The sequence below is a fragment of the Thunnus thynnus genome, chromosome 5 (assembly GCF_963924715.1).
Source record: "Thunnus thynnus chromosome 5, fThuThy2.1, whole genome shotgun sequence".
NCBI lineage: Eukaryota > Metazoa > Chordata > Actinopteri > Scombriformes > Scombridae > Thunnus > Thunnus thynnus.
The window spans coordinates 31,579,145-31,595,410 of record NC_089521.1 but is presented as its reverse complement, the minus strand read 5'-3'; the positions used below and the strand labels follow the sequence as shown (position 1 = coordinate 31,595,410).

The following is a 16,266-nucleotide window of genomic DNA, read 5'->3' as shown; positions in this document are numbered from 1 at the left end:
TTATATTTTCCTGCATGAATGAATAAATGAATATCAAGCTAAACATTTAGCATGTGAGCTAACAGGAATGAAACTGGACGTCCTGTCATTCACTGCTTGTTAAACTTTATAAAAGTAAAGTTAAAAGATGAAACAGATGTGAAATGTTTCAGTAGATTCACTGAGAGAACAAACTTCTTCCTCAACACAACTTCATCTGTTCTGACAAATATCAACAAACATCAATGTTTCTGTTAATGTGTGAATAAATAAAGCTGAAAGAAACATGAAGGTCGAGATAAATGATCCATCATCCATCCTACGACTCACCTGCACATGTAGACGGAGGTTTCTGTCCTCAGAGCAGAGCTGCAACTAATGATTATCTTTATTGATTCATCTGACAATTATCTTATCAATTCATTGTCCATAAAACGCCAGAAATGACTATAAAATGATTTCTAGAGTCAAATGTGTCCAAAACACAAAGATATTCAGTTTACTGTCATGTAGGACAAAACACATCACATCATCACATTTGAATAGTTTATTATTAAAGTAGTTGCCTGTTAATTAATTTTCTGCTGATCAACCAATCAATTAATTGCAACTCTGTAATCAGCCAGTTTTCTCAATCATGTTGTCCAACAGTCCAAAACTCAAAGATATTTAATTTACCATTAAATGAGACAACTGGAAAAGCTGGAACGAGGTGATAAATGACTTATTGATTATAGAAAAATTAGCATATTTAGTTTATCTGTTGATTTATTGACCAAACATTTCAGCTCCACTAGAGAACTACAGACAGTGGAGATTATTTCCCTAAAATCTGATGGAAAAACTTGAACATTTCAAAGCCACAACTTTGAGATCCGACCTGGATGAGTTGTGGTTTTGCAGTAAAAGTTTCTGGTTTATTATTTTCTTAATCTTCCACCTGTGTGACGTGTGTGACTGCAGCAGCTCTTCATCATCTTGAGAAGAGCAGTGAAACAACGAGGAGTCATTGGAAAAAAAGGCAAAATAAAACACCTTTAATACAACATGAAGGATTTATTATATATTTTATATTCTAGGCTACTTTACATATATATATATTTGGAAAATAAACATGTTAAAATAGACTCTCGCTGTGTGATGTAACCGGCTCATATGCATTTGAGCAGGAAGGAGTTGCAGAAAGCTCCTCGGGGACAGTCGCACATCTTCCCGATACGAGATCCTTTCCTGACGGCGCAGTGTTCTCCCAAGTCGCACTGCAACGACGACAACTATGTTTATACACTTTAATCACACACATATCAAACGTTACATACAAGACCCGACATATGTTTGTGTTCCATTTATTGCCCGATCTGACGAGGTGATGTTTACACCGAGCACAACCTGACTATGAAGGATTTGATGAGTAATTAAGTACAAAAACACAGATGAGGCTTTAAACAGATGGTGACATACATTATACCAGCATACACTAAATGATTTACAATAATTAAACATATCACTTCAGACTCAAGTTCATTTAGTTTAGTTTTTATTCTGATTTGAACTCATTTGTGCTCTCAGTTTAATAATTCATGCTCTACATTGATCTGTTTTGTCTGTTCGACTCTTGTAGAGAACAAAACACATTCAGTCAGCTGGAAGTTTAAAGAAAGTGACAAAGATGTTTCCTTGATAATATCAGTTATTGATAAAAGCTGAATCTGAGGCAGCCAGGAAGCCCATCAGCCATCAACCAGGGATATATAATACATATATTAAAGTCCACAACGCTTAGCAGAGTTTTCATGATATATATTGGATAATGGACTTTTTGTAAGGGATCTCAGAGGAACTATATCAACACAGCATGAGAGAATGACAGGAGGGTGAAATCAAGAGCATAAATTACTAAATCAAGAACATGAATGACTAAATTGAGAGCATGAATTACTAAGTCCTCTTCCACAGAGCCCGTCAAACACTGGCTCTAGAGAGACCACCCAGGGTTCTCCTACATGATTGGAAGGGGAGTCACCAGTAGATGCCACTTAATCCTAAACACTCGTCCTTTAAGCTGAGAGCATGAATTATTACATCGAGAGCATGAATCCGTTATTTTTTCTCCACGGCTCCTTCAGGGCTCCGTACATCTCTGAATCTTTTCATTTCTAATGAAAGTAAGTGGCGCCAAACAGACGTCTCTGTAGACAAACATCCAGCAGAAGAAGAAAGCTTCTACTCACATATAAAACTGTTGATATAAATGTAAAAGCCTCAGTGATGTTACTGATCAGCATCAGTAAGACTAAACCCGTCAGTCAGACAGCAGGTTCCAGTAGTTTTGACTTTTAGAAACTTACAGATTGTGTCTTTAATATTAAAGGCAACTGAATAAATGTTACACAACTCTGAGCTGTTGAAAATGATCGACAATAACGTGAGAATATTGAAACATAGCCTATTTTTAAAAGATAATAAATGTGCAAATCATGACATATTAATAAATACATTTATCTGTGAATGTCTGTATAAATACCCTTCAGCTGTTAAATGGAGAATTAAACACAAACCTGTGATGTATTTATCAGAAAGATACAGAGTGACTTTTAAATCCACATTTCATGTCAAACTGATGAAAGTCTTAAATGATTATACATATATATATATATATATATATACACACACACACACACACACATATATATATGTATATACATACATACATACATATATATATATATATATATATACACACACACACACACACACATATATATATGTATATACATACATACATACATATATATATGTATGTATGTATGTATGTATGTATGTGTATGTATGTATATATATGTATATATATATATATGTGTGTGTGTGTATATATATATATATATATATTTATATGAGTGAATGTGTCGACAGTGTGCGGCTGTGACTCACGGAGGGAACTTGTCCATATTTCTTCTCCCAGGGATTAATCCTCTTGGTCTGCAGCTTCTCCAACACTTCATGCAGAGCGCCGAGCTGATAAAACACAGTCAGTCAGTCTTAAAAGATAAAACTGGAGAATTTCTATTTTTTTTATTATTATTGTCAATAAATCTCATGTTTGGATCCAAACCAACAATAAACTGATCTACTAACAAGTATTGTGTGTGTATCCAAGTCTGATATATCTGATTCCTCCGTTGTTGTCCGAAAACTATTAAAAACACATCAATACAGCACACAAATTAATGATTTCTTACATAAAACAATGTGTTTATGACGTTCAAAAGACACACAAGTTATTAACAATAATAACAAACTGTGACATGAGAGATTAAAAAGATTAGAGTAGATTATAACGAGCTTTATTGTTGGGTAAATATCCCAATAATAAAATAAAAAATGACACTAAGACTGGATCAGAACAACCTCTTGTCTTGAAGGTCTTTCTGGGAAACATTAACTCAGTATTATGGACTAATAACAGCACACGCTCAGTGGTGTCTGCTGTACAAGGAACAACTCTCCTGAGAGTTACAATCTCATGGCTGTTATGAGTCTTTGGAGCCGTTTCTAAACAAACTACAGTAATTAAACTCTTCATAATGAAGGAAGATGTCAGCGGTGTGGCTCATTCATGTGTTTCTAATCACAGAGGAATAAGATTTATCAGGCAAACATGAGATTTCATGAGACAATAAGAAAAATATAGAAAATCACCAGACTGATCCTTTAAAGCTGATAGATAATAAACACACAGCAGCACATGAAGAGTTAAATGTGAAGCCCACAAACTCTTCATCATCCCAGCAGATAGAAGTCAGATATCGCTGCTCCTGTGTGTGATAGAAACACTGAAGACGTCTCTGTTATAAATACAGTTTCCCTTTTCAGTGTGTAATGTGTTGTGGAAACATGTCTGATGTTATTTTGACCCTCGATGTGTCGCAAACTGCACTCACACACTGTAAAATTATGAAAGTTTTACTCTTTTATTATATTTTATTTTAGTTTGGTTGTGTTTTGTCTCAGTTTTATGTCTCTACTCTGTTTATGTAACTTTTCACTAACAATTATCAAAACTATTTCACTAAAATTCATTTCAGTGATGCAGCCTAAAAGTATGCAGACAAATATTCCATCAGAATGTTATTTAAGATTAGATTGATCTTTATTTTGGTCTTTAGATTCACCAAACTAAAATTAAACACTGAAATGACTCTAACAGATTATGGCTGAAAAACTGAAGGCTGACAAATGCAAACACACACACACACACACACACACCCACCCACACACACACACACACACACACACACACTCTGTCGGACAGACTGCAGAGTGAAAACATGAAAACTGCTTCATCACAGTCTCGGAGCTTTACTGAACATCAAACTATTCATTTATTTCCTCATTTATTATCTTGACTTGAGCTGCAACGATTAGTTGATTAATTGATTAGTCGATTGAAAGAGAAAATTTAAATGCAACTATTTTGATAACTGAATAATCATTTAGAATATTTTTTTAAAGCAATGATGCCAAAAATGTTCTGGTTCCAGTTTCTCAAATGTGAGAATTTTCTGTTTTTATTTGTTCTCTTTGATAATAAAGTGATTATTATGTTTCAGACTGTCGGTCAGACAGAACAAGAACTCTGAAGTCAACTTGGGCAAATAGTAACAGACATTTTTCATTATTTACTTACATTTTATAGACAAACCAACTAATCAATGATGAAAATCATCATTCACTGCAACTCTAATCTTCAGGTTTCTTTATTTCAGTCAGACTACCTGATTAAATCAAGGTTATAATAGTAATTCTATATTTTCATTAATTCATAATTGTTATGGTTTTTTATACATTTATTTAAACTTTTCTCTGTTTTTTAAATGTCTAATAACAGTTTCAGTGGTTTCTGTGGCTTCAGTTAATGTGTTAATAATAAAGCTGCAAATGTTCAGTAATAACAGAATATTATAATAGTTATACAGGAGCTGCAGTATATATTATTTACCAAAGTTCATTTTATTAATAATGTTAACACTAACATCAACAACAACAACAGTAATATCCTGATGGCAACAATATTCACAATTATTAATGAATTATGAATATTATAGCTATACAGATGCAACCTTACAAAAACTAAAATTATTTAATTCAAATTTCAAATCATTTTTAGTTAATTATTCTTTGCTTTTTTTAAAAATAAAGTTGCATCTAATATAGTGAATTTAAACATTTTTTACTTCTTGTTTTTGTGACCTATGATGTGATATCTGATGTTGATTGTCATGCAAGTCAAAAAGTGGACAATCAATTTGATTTGTTTTGATTTGATTATTAGGTTGAGGGTGATAATCATAACAATAATAATGATAATAATATGAGATATAGATTATTTTTTTATTTAGGCTATATAGCTTAATGTTTATTATCTATAGTTTTGTGGTAAATATTTTAATATTTTAAATATTTTATTTAAATAATTACTTGAATAAATACAAAAGAGTTATAGTTATAGTTATAATTCTAGTCTGAGCCACACCGACAGACCTCATACATTAAACACTGAAACATAAAAGATAAATAACTGAGAGCCAAAATTAAAGACACATAAATAAATAATAAAGACTGTGATGAAGGTCTAAAAGTCTTCCTCTAACTAATTAATTACACATTTGAAGAGAACAAAGTAAAGTAATATGAAATAACATCCGGACGCACCAGTCTGTTGGAGTTGTGATGGTACATCTGGACCTCTCTCTCGTCCCTCTCGGCTTCCGTCCTCCCCGCCGGGCAGAGCGCGGACAGCAGCGCCGCGCACAGCACAGCTCGCGCCCACATGTTGCCAGAAACAGGAGAACAAAGTTCCGCGAGCTGCTTCCGTCTCTCCTCCAGCTGCTGTTCTGGACACGCGCTGCCGCGGCGCCGCGCGGGATCTTTGGAGGAACCGCCCCGCCTCCTCCAGCCTCCGGACGACGTCACGGGTATGACGTAGACTGTCTCCTGATGACGTCAAACTTCTCGATCATTCATCAGTTTCAGCCTGAATGTCTTTCTTTGTACTTTTTGTATGAATGAATCTTAAAATAAATTGTATTTGCTTACTTATTGTCTTCAGTTTATGTTTGTTGTGTATTTCAAATTTTGGCCAATAAAGTTGAGAGGGGAAAAAAGTTATTCTAGCATCTAATCATCACTTTAAATGAATAAATCAATCAATAAATTACATAAATTATTTCAGAAACTTATATTTAGACGTTTTTAAAGACTTTATCATTCTAATTACACACAAAATAAGACCAATACTGAAAAACATGAGAACATGAAAGCTGTGTTATTATTACAGTTGACACAAATAATATTCAGTGTTTCAAGACATCTGTAAGTCAATGTAAGACATAAAATGATATATTTAACTGTATTAAACACAAATAGGCCTTAAAAGTCATTTTAAAAGTATAATTTCAGACATTTTAAGGACTTGGAAACACTACCAGAAAACATGATGAAGACGATGATGACAACTGTTTAGACATGACTTTACAGACTCCTCAAAGTCCTAAAAAGTTATTTTTCTTTATTTTTATATTTTATTATTTATCTTTTGTGCACAAGATAAAAAAACAATCATCTTTTGGGACTTCAGGGTCTTTGTAGTAGAGTCCATACTGAGTTTAACAAAGTATTTGTGTCTTCCTGTTTACAGATTGCTTATTGATGAAGTGATTTGATAAATTCCCTCCTGCCTGCCGAATGTTTCAGGGACAAACAGCCTGAATGAATCTGTCACAGCTGGTGGACGACAGATGGAGCGTTTTCCAATTTCCTTTTCATATTTAACCTTTAAGAAGTTGAACATATTTCCCGCCCCGCGGTGCCTCTATTTATATTTCATATTAGCGTGGAGGGATGAAGGTATTAATGTCCCCAAACCTTCATATAAACACAACTTAAACCCTTCTGACACACAGAAGCTGCATCCTAAAATCCTCTGATATCCCTCAGATGGTAAACAAACAGGCAGCAGGTTACTGAAGGACACGTCGAACACACTCAGACAGGCTGCATCTTAACTTTACACTCGTTATTTCCAGCCTGTGGTTGTTTGGTGTCAGGACGCTCCACTGCAGAGTCGTCAGGACGCTAATTTAATCATAAAATTAAAGCAAATTCAAAGGTTGTGTAAATTTTAGGGGTCAAAAATGACACGATGCAACTGCTGTGTCTGTTTTCTCTCAACATAATGAAAAAAAAATGTTAATTAACAAATCTGGCATGTGACATATTTCATATTTTCCAGCCAAAATATCTGATCTTGCAGTATAATATCAGCTGGTTGTGACTGCAGCATAATTAAACTTCTTTATGGTTGTTGGCAGCACTCGGTGGGGAAAGATCATCGTCTGCAGTGATTTCAAACACGACATGTTTATTAACGTTTAACTGAAACCTCAACTTAACCATAAAAAAGTTGAATGTAAGGACAGTGAAAGAGATTAATGACATTAACCCTCCTGTTGTCCTCGGGTCAATTTTGACCCGGGAGGTCAACAGGTGTCATTATGTGCTGTCATCAAAGAAATTGAAATGGTTTTAAAACAGTATCCTGACTAAACTTTTACATATACCAGTCTGCCGTAATCCATCAACATATTTTCCTCTGATCTCAACTATAGTTAAAATAATTCATAATTTCTTAGTCAGGATTCTGTCCTCCCGGGTCAAAATTGACCCGAGGACAACAGGAGGGTTAAAGAATGAGATAAAATGACATTTTGACCAGATGATGGCGACGGATGAAAAGTTAGAGACCAGATTTCACAGCAATCCATCCAACAGTTGGACCTCATGGTGGCGCTACAGGACGAGTCAGAGGATGATTAAAGTCAGCAGGATTCATCCTCTGAGGAAAATGAATGTCTGAACTAAATCTCATAACGACCCGTCCAACAGCTGCAGAGATCTGGACCAGGTCTGGACCAGGTCTGGACCAGGTCTGGACCGGCGTTAGCAATGCGCTGCTAATGTGGCTAAAAAGGATTTATTGAAGGCCATTTTCCAAACATTAAACTTTTATTTTACGCATATTAATAAATGCTTGCTTGAGAGTAGTTTGAGTGTGTAGATGAGTCAGTTTACAGGAAATTGATGAAGTTCAGTTTGATGATTGATTGATTGACTTATCAATCTTTAAATCTGTCTTTAAGTTTAGATAAACTATCTTCTGTACTTAGTCAGTACAATATACCAGTAAAATATATACAGTATATATCATCTGTATATATAAATGAAATGTAACAATAATTTTAAATGCATGTAATATCAGATTTACTTATTTAACATATTTTCTTTTTCTTTTCTTTATTTGATGTTTTGCTTTGTCATTTTCTGGTGGATTACAGGTCTTTTACATCATAAATAGTTGAAATTGTGAACAGTGATGCAGGATGTTAGATTAATGATAATAGAAACTAAAGTATTAACCATGAACAAAACTTTTAATAAGGTGAATATTTAGCAGAGACCTAATAATCTGAATTATTATAATAAAAAACTATAACTGCTAATGATTTGGGGATGAGATACAGAAATCTTGATGGATTAAATTACATTTAATTGTGGATTATGTAATGATATTATCAACATAATAAAAACATATTGAAGCCTCTTTTTTGTTTTGTTGTTCCTTCTTTTCTTTTCTGGATCTTTCTGAAGATCTTGATAGTGAACACTCTAAAGAAAACTTGATACTTGGTGATAATTGAGTTTTGCTGATATTGGATGGGGTTTTGGGGGGGGGGGGGGGGTTTGTGGGGGTTTTACCTCATGATGACCCCAAACTTTTTATTTAAGACCAGCACCCGAGCAGATTGTTGTGGGTAAACATCCGGCCTGCAGAGTCAGAGCTGCAGCATCCAAATCCTCCTGTTGTCAGCGAGGCGTTACTGTGGGAATAAAGAGCATTGTGTTGATGTGAAGTCATCGCTGGGAACACAGAAAAGATAATAAACAAGGAAAATGGTCTGAGAGTTAAAGCAATGTGTTGCAGCCATTCAGGAGATCGACTATAATCAACCTTGCAGACAGAAGTGAGGTAAGAGGCTGCAGGGAATCATTTGGTCTGTAAGTGTCTCTTTATGTGATCAGTCCGTCCTCTTCATCCCAGAAAAATACTGCTGACTCGTTATTGTGAAAGTGAGGATGAAAGCTGTTGGTATTCTCTACAGAGAATCTGCCGCAGTTCTGCATCTTTTGATCATCTCTTCTTCTTCTTCTGTGGGTGTTTGATCCTCTGTCAGGCTCTGGGACATTCTTCCTCTGATTCTCTTCTTCTTCTATTAACGCCGTGTCGGGCCGTCAAGTTGAGTTAGTTTTCAACAAGGAGTCGACTGAATGAGCAGCAGTGTTGTGTTGCTGTTTGGGCCATTTTGTCTGTGTTGGATGACAGTAAAGAGAGACACATGATGAAGGTCTGTGGTCGAGTTTGAACCCAAAACATTTTGGCTGCATTCAGTGCATCCTTACCAGGGCAAAGTGGGCAACTGTCCCTGGGCCCTAGACACTAAATGGCCCCGAAGTGGCCCCACTGTGTGTTAATGTGGCCCTGCAGGAAGCCAGCAGTAGCCTGTATCTGACATACCTGGTTGCCAGACTTAGACTACATCTATATTAAGCCGACTAGATTCTAAAATGCTGTTTTTTTTGTGCAAAGACGACATGTCAACAGCAGGTCAGTCGCTAGCTAGCTGTGCAGCTAACTGGAGTTAAATCAGTTAAATGTAGCAGCTACATAAACCACCACATCAGCCCGACTCAGTACCTGCAACATGAACCATAAAGATTCCTCCATCTTTATCTCTTCCTGTTCATTTCTGCTTTTACACTTAAAGGGATAGTTCAGATAATTCAGAAGTTCTAAAAAGAATAAAACTAAGATTTGCACATCATCCCTCCATCTTCTCACTTTCTCTCTGATCCTCTTAAGGAAACTGAGCCAAATAGAACCAAATAACTTCCTCTTATCACATCTGTACAGACGACTAATTGCCTCTTGCTATCTTATAATTGCAGCTCCTAAATGATCTGACCCGTCACACAAAAAACTTGAATGGAGGATGCACCTTTGTCATATGTGCTCATACTGCAGGACTGATCAGATTTCGATGGTCACTTCATTTCAATTCAACCTGTAACTACTTTTCTGGCCGTCTGAAATCCTCACAAACTGACCCGAGAGATCCTCCAGCACCCAACATGGAGGAGAAGAGGATTTATGTTTATGAATCCCTAAAAATTTAGGAAGGGAAAATGTCGGTCCAGCCAGCAGAGGCTTAGCAGAGTGTCTGAACATCCTTCAGCCTGACAGGAGCTTCAGCAGCAGACGTTAAGCTGCTGATCCAGGCTCACCAGAGGAGACACGCTGTGAAAAATCACCCCAGTTAGCTGCAAAAAAACCCAGCGTGAAGACATGTCATTTGGTCAAACTCGAACACAAACTTAAACTAAAGTGACAGTAAAACTTTGTTTGCAGAAAGATGGAATAGAAAATAAAAGTCAGCAGTTGGAGGACAAAGTTTCATACAAGCTGTGGTGTTTGATACAAAGTCATTATCTGTCCGGGCTTTGATGTCAGCGGAGCTCTCCGTCTCTTTGAAGCTTTTTCAGTTTTAAACTCTGAAGAAACTGAAGCTCATTACCGCTCCACTAATTCACAGCCATCCTCTGATTCTGTGGCTGATGACTGAGGCTAATGAGAGTTTCTTTTCTGTTTTCCTTCAGAGAGTTTGGACGTGCTTATAAGTGGCGATCATCAGACGTGGGGCCTCCCAGAGAACCGCATTCACATACCCACGGGGCCCTGATGCTCCAGGCCCCCGGAGGGAGAATGTTTACATGCATGAGTATCCTGGTTCTGATCATATCCTGCATGTGACGTTTACATGATTGATACGTGAGTCTAACAGTTTCTGATCATCTCTGTCCTGTTGTGTCTTGTTTACATGTCACAGTATCCTGGTTACATACATCATATCCTGGTTTCAGAAACCTGGAAAGGCTGCTGTGGTGGTGAGGTGGTGGTTTGGGCTCAGCTGCAGGGGAGAGAGGGGTGGGAGCAGCTCATGGAAGCAGCGTCAGGGTGACTCTGACTGGCACAGGTGTTACAGGTTGGCTGTATTTCCTCTCTCCTTTCACAGTAGTTTCCAGAGAAATGCTTTGAGGAGGCCGAGGTGGTAAATCTGTGTTGCTCCTCCCCTGTCAGCGCGCGCAATCTCATAGTCAACATCGCCCACTCGCCGTGTGACCACAAAGGGTCAAAGTGCTTTATAACAAAAGAAATTGCATGCACCGTGTCTTACATCAAAAAAGACATAAAATAAACATAAACAATCTCTCCTGAACTGGGGGAGGATGCTGGCAGTCCGGCAATCTGGACCACGTGACCATGTTAACACCATCAAAACCAGGATACTTGTGCATCCTGAAATCCAGCATCATATAAGAATCGAAAGCTCCATCTTGAACGGACATTGAGTAAATTTAAGTACATTGTGCTGATAATATCTCTCTTTCACTCTTCACTACTATATATTAAATTTGAATACAGGACTTAATAGGAGTTTTACTTAAGAAAAAAAGTCTGAAGAATACCAACATTCCCAGTTAGAGAGAGGGTGTAAGACAGATCACTAAATCCACCACTGTTCATTTGACACATCTGACCATCGATGGGATTTTCTATCATCCCTCGTTTGTAACACTTCAGTTTAAAGCTGCAATAATCAATATTTGTTATAACACCACTGTGTGAGCCGATAGTGTGAATTATCAGCGACTCTGCAGCTCCTCTCGGCTTTACGGAGCTTTATAGCAGCAGGCAGCTGTTCCAAAAGCACCAAACAGCAAACAGACACAGTTAGCTGTAGAATAAATCCTCTGATTGAACTACTAACAGAGATTAACAGTAACACAGCGCCATCTGCTGTCCGGTTACGGCTGTGTTTACATACATAAGCCTCTTGTAAGATCATATATTCTGTCACAGTCCTGTAGGATTTAAATTTAGCTGCTTCTAAACTGTTGCAGACGGTATGAGATGTAACAGGAGGAAATGTCAATCACACAAATCATATTCTGTTTATTATAAGTTAACAGGCATAAAATTTTAAAAAAGACTTTCGTGAGTCACTTCAGACACTCCTAACATGTTAACATTATGTCCAGTCTACATCTGAGACCTTCATCTGTGTAATAATGGGGGAAACAAAGCTTTCTGAAGCAATGAATCAATATAATAATAGTAAACAAATGGCAACAAAACATCTGCTGAGCAACTTGGTATTGTATTTGTATGATTGGCTTAAAATGATGGAAAACTCAGAATATAAGTGGTAAGGAAACACCTTCTGCTCACTGGTGATTGGTCGGTGGGTCAGACCGTTTCCATGGTGATGTTCTGGTTCTTTAAGCATCCCACTAGCCGTACTAGTCCAGCTGTGAAGCCCGATCAGTGTGTCAGTGTATGTGTGTTCAGTAAGTTCATTTAAATATCAATATTCATAAAAACAACTTGTTTTTTATTATCATACATAGCAGAAGCATAAAAGTCTCATAAACTTCATTATTCAGTTTCCGCAGCATGTTTTCAACTCTGCTTCGTCTCAGGAGAACATTCAAACTCTTCACATTGTTTTGTCTCTGTCCTCCTGTCAGCCTGCAGCCTCTCTGAGCCTCTGCAGCACCTCCTCCGGGCTGAGAGAGGAGTCCACTCTGATGAGTTTGTCTCTGGACCTGGAGCCCTGGAGGAGAGACGGGGGGAGGAGAAAGGATACACACATTACAGAGGGGAGGATAAAAACAAGGTGAAGGAGTGAAGATAAAGGAGGTGGAGGAGGCAGGTTTTAAGGTGTGTTAAGACTGAAAAAGAAGAAAATTTTCATCTCAACCAAACTTGACTGCTGTTTGTGTTTAAAGGCCATAAAAGCACCAGACAGTAAACACAGCTGCTGTGTGTTTTTATTAGATTCTTCTTTTTACTGCTGTTGACTCCATCCAGAAAAAAATCAGAGCTTCCATCCAAATGTTGCGTACATTTTAACCAAATTTCCAGAAAATCTGTAAACAAAAATGTTGTGAATGCTTCTTTCCATCCATTACTGTCATGGAAACATTAGGAGATAAACAGCGGGTGGCGCTAATTCTCCAGTCGGTGCCATTAAACCGTTGCAGAAGAAGAAGACACAACGAGATGACATCATTGATAGAGCAGCAGTCAAAGCTCAAACGATGGAAAACGTGATGGAAATATGACGTTTCTGTTTGTTTCATGTATTAATTTGAGGAACGTTAAAGTCTCCTCATCGCTCCACACTGATCTGCTTCATGTCTTCATGTACGGGTTCAGGTTTTTTTATGCTCAAATTGAAAATGTGCATGAAAACATTTGGATGGAAACACACGTGTCTCATGTCTTTTCCTCAGTTGGTGGTGACAACAATGAATCCGTGTCAGTGTGCAATCACGCCACCTTTAAACTCTGCTTTACGTTCACTCTGAACACACCTTTAAACACCAAAACCTTCAGTTTCCTTCAGTGGATGTTAATGCTAATAAGTTTGAGGAACCTTGTCCAGAGATATGTGACTTTTCTTCAAGCCCAGAACTTCAGCCAGGTAACGAATAAGCTCAGTGTTGGCCTCCCCGTCTGTAGGAGGCGCTGCGATGGCGACTCCCACCGCCTCTGCAGAAACTTCTACAAGAGTAGAAACAACAGTTTGTCAGAAGATGAACACACACAGTCACAGCTTTTCACTTCACAATATAAACTGGATCTTATTTTACAGATGCTAGTCTCACGTTGGTGATACTGAAATATGGTCCAGAAACAAAGTATACACTGTCAAGCATCCAGCGACATTCCTGCTTCAAATCTTTGTGCTTATTATAATCTTATTATAGATGATTGTGTGAGTATAATCATCGAGTGCAGTGACCTGTGATGCCGCTGTGTTTGGAGCCAGGCTTCGCGTGCACCGTGATGGTAACGGCGCCGCTTTTGTCTCGAGTCACCGGACCAGAAGCTTCTGCCTGAGCTGCAGCCGGCTGCTTCTTCGCCTGGTTTCAACAGTTAGTGAGGATTAGTGAGGTTATGTTACACACTGCTGCTCCTGTATATTCATCACTCATTCACCCTCACTATTTCACCTTGTTCTAACAGTCTGGAGGATTAGTTATGGTTGGTGTCAGAGAGTTTTCAGGTTGTTTCCATTTTATGAGACTTCACACTTTTACATCATCACCATATTTCAGAGAAATTCCTTTATTATTTTGGTATATTCCGTCATGAAATAAAGGGACAGGTTGACACATGCACTGTACTGCACTGAAAAGCCCACTGAGATAGTCTGTGTGCAGACTAACTTCCACACCAGGTGCTCAAGCTGATAATTACACCTTGAGGTGGACGGGCAGTTTCACACCTTCAACTTTTATGTAAACAGTGTCACGGCTCTTGTCAATCAGATGTATTTGTCTTTTTAATATCCAAATATTTTTACTGCACTACATTTATCCAATGGCTGTACTTACTATTAATACTGCAATATAACCTTTCACTTGCTTGTTTTTTTCCTGACCAACAATCCAAAACCCAGAATATTAAGTTTATCATGATAGAAGATGAAGAAAAACAGCAAATATTCTTATTTGAGAGACTGGAAGCAGTTATTATTTTTGTACTTTTGCTTTAAAAAGAAAAAGACTGAAACAATTAATCAATTACTGAAATCTTTGTCAGCAGACTAATTGATTAATCATCTCATCACTTCAGCTCCAATTTACTTCACTACATTCACACCATTAAAACCAGGTAAAAGCAGACAAAACGACTCCACTGAATGTCCTTCATTCAAAATTAGTAAGTAAAAGTTAGTGGTGGAAAGTAACTAAGTACATTTACTCAAGTACTTGTACTTTACTTGAGTATTTCCATGTGATGCTACTTTATTCTTCCACTCCACTACATTTCAGAGGGAAATATTGTACTTTCTACTCCACTACATTTATTTAACAGCTTTAGTTACTTTTCAGATGAAGATTTGACACAATGGATAATATAACAAGCTTTTAAAATACAACACATTGTTAAAGATGAAACCAGTGGTTTCCAACCTTTTTGTCTTTTGACGTCTTACAAAAAGCAGTGTGTAGTCGGGGTCACATTTCACATGTCTATGAGTTGTTAACAGCTCCACCAAATAGTGATTTTTCCCTCTAAATGCTTTCATTTCAATAAATGTTCAAATGATCCAATATTTCAGCAAAAATCAAAGATTAGAGAAAAAGTCCAAAAACTGAAAACAGATTTGTGTATCAGAACTTTGTTTTTTCTTCTTTCCTCTCCCATTAATCATCTCACCACCCCTCAGATTTATCTGCTGACCCTTTGGAGGGCCCCGACCCCTAGGTTGGGAACCACTGGACTAAACTAGCTAACTGTATATAAAGTAGTGTAAACTAGCTCCACCTCCAGCAGCTACAACAGTAACATGCTGCTCTAACACTGATGCTTCACTATTAATAATCTAATGATGTCATATATAATAATATATCAGTCAGAGGGACCAAACCACTACTTTTACTGCAATACTTTAACTACATCAAGCTCATAATACTTATGTACTTTTACTGCAATACTTTAACTACATCAAGCTCATAATACTTATGTACTTTTACTGCAATACTTTAACTACATCAAGCTCATAATACTTATGTACTTTTACTGCAGTAGGAGTTTTCATGCAGGACTTTTACTTGTAATGGAGTATTTTTAAGTTGTTGTATTGGTACTTTTACTTTATTAAAGTATGAGGGTAAATGTGATTACTGGTTAACAGTGAGGAGGAAGGAGCAGAGAAGTAATAGCTTTAATAACTCACCGCTTTCGCTTTTTGGGGCATTTGATTGTTTTTGGAGTAACGTCTGACCCGGGGAGCACCGGGCGGAGGAGGAAGAGGAGGATGGAGTCTGCTCCGGGATAAGACGGTTAACCGACCGCAGCAGAAGTCAGGGAAACGGTGTACCGTTACAACTCCCAACGGCTGACAAGACTTCAGTGACTTTATAAAAACACCAGTTGTAATTAAACCTGACCGGGAAAACATTTACCTGCTGCCTGTTAGCCTGCTAGCTGCTGGATGGTTAGCTTAATCAGAGAGCAGAATGTAAACATCGTGATTTCCGCTTTTCAAAATACCCACTTCCGACCATCCTCTTCATAGTAAAAGCCGAACAGTCTGC

The 16,266-nt window shown here is 37.4% G+C and overlaps 2 protein-coding genes across 2 annotated transcripts; both read right to left on the bottom strand.

The window, feature by feature from the left end:
* Positions 1–836: 836 nt before the first annotated feature.
* Positions 837–6,047, bottom strand: LOC137183571 (niq CART3-like). Its single transcript, XM_067590722.1, has 3 exons — positions 5,692–6,047; positions 2,911–2,994; positions 837–1,238 (listed from the first exon to the last, which is right to left on the bottom strand). The coding sequence occupies exons 1-3, from the start codon at positions 5,809–5,811 to the stop codon at positions 1,131–1,133; spliced, it is 312 nt and encodes a 103-aa protein (XP_067446823.1). The 5' UTR covers positions 5,812–6,047; the 3' UTR covers positions 837–1,130.
* A 6,477-nt stretch (positions 6,048–12,524) lies between these two features.
* c5h15orf40 (chromosome 5 C15orf40 homolog) lies at positions 12,525–16,221 on the bottom strand. The gene is made up of 4 exons (XM_067590720.1): positions 15,906–16,221; positions 13,962–14,082; positions 13,593–13,720; positions 12,525–12,767 (listed from the first exon to the last, which is right to left on the bottom strand). The coding sequence occupies exons 1-4, from the start codon at positions 16,128–16,130 to the stop codon at positions 12,678–12,680; spliced, it is 564 nt and encodes a 187-aa protein (XP_067446821.1). The 5' UTR covers positions 16,131–16,221; the 3' UTR covers positions 12,525–12,677.
* Positions 16,222–16,266: the final 45 nt, after the last annotated feature.

Bases quoted from the DNA above. Each gene is read 5' to 3' on its own strand.
- c5h15orf40 (XM_067590720.1), bottom strand. From the start codon at position 16,130: ATGTTTTCCCGGTCAGGTTTAATTACAACTGGTGTTTTTATAAAGTCA. The intron at 14,083-15,905 runs GTGAGTTATTAA...TGTTGAAACCAG, and splicing joins TGCCCCAAAAAGCGAAAGCG to GCGAAGAAGCAGCCGGCTGC. The intron at 13,721-13,961 runs GTCACTGCACTC...CTACTCTTGTAG, and splicing joins CAAACACAGCGGCATCACAG to AAGTTTCTGCAGAGGCGGTG.
- LOC137183571 (XM_067590722.1), bottom strand. From the start codon at position 5,811: ATGTGGGCGCGAGCTGTGCTGTGCGCGGCGCTGCTGTCCGCGCTCTGC. The intron at 2,995-5,691 runs GTGCGTCCGGAT...GTGTTTTATCAG, and splicing joins ATCACAACTCCAACAGACTG to CTCGGCGCTCTGCATGAAGT. The intron at 1,239-2,910 runs GTGAGTCACAGC...TCGTCGTTGCAG, and splicing joins AATATGGACAAGTTCCCTCC to TGCGACTTGGGAGAACACTG.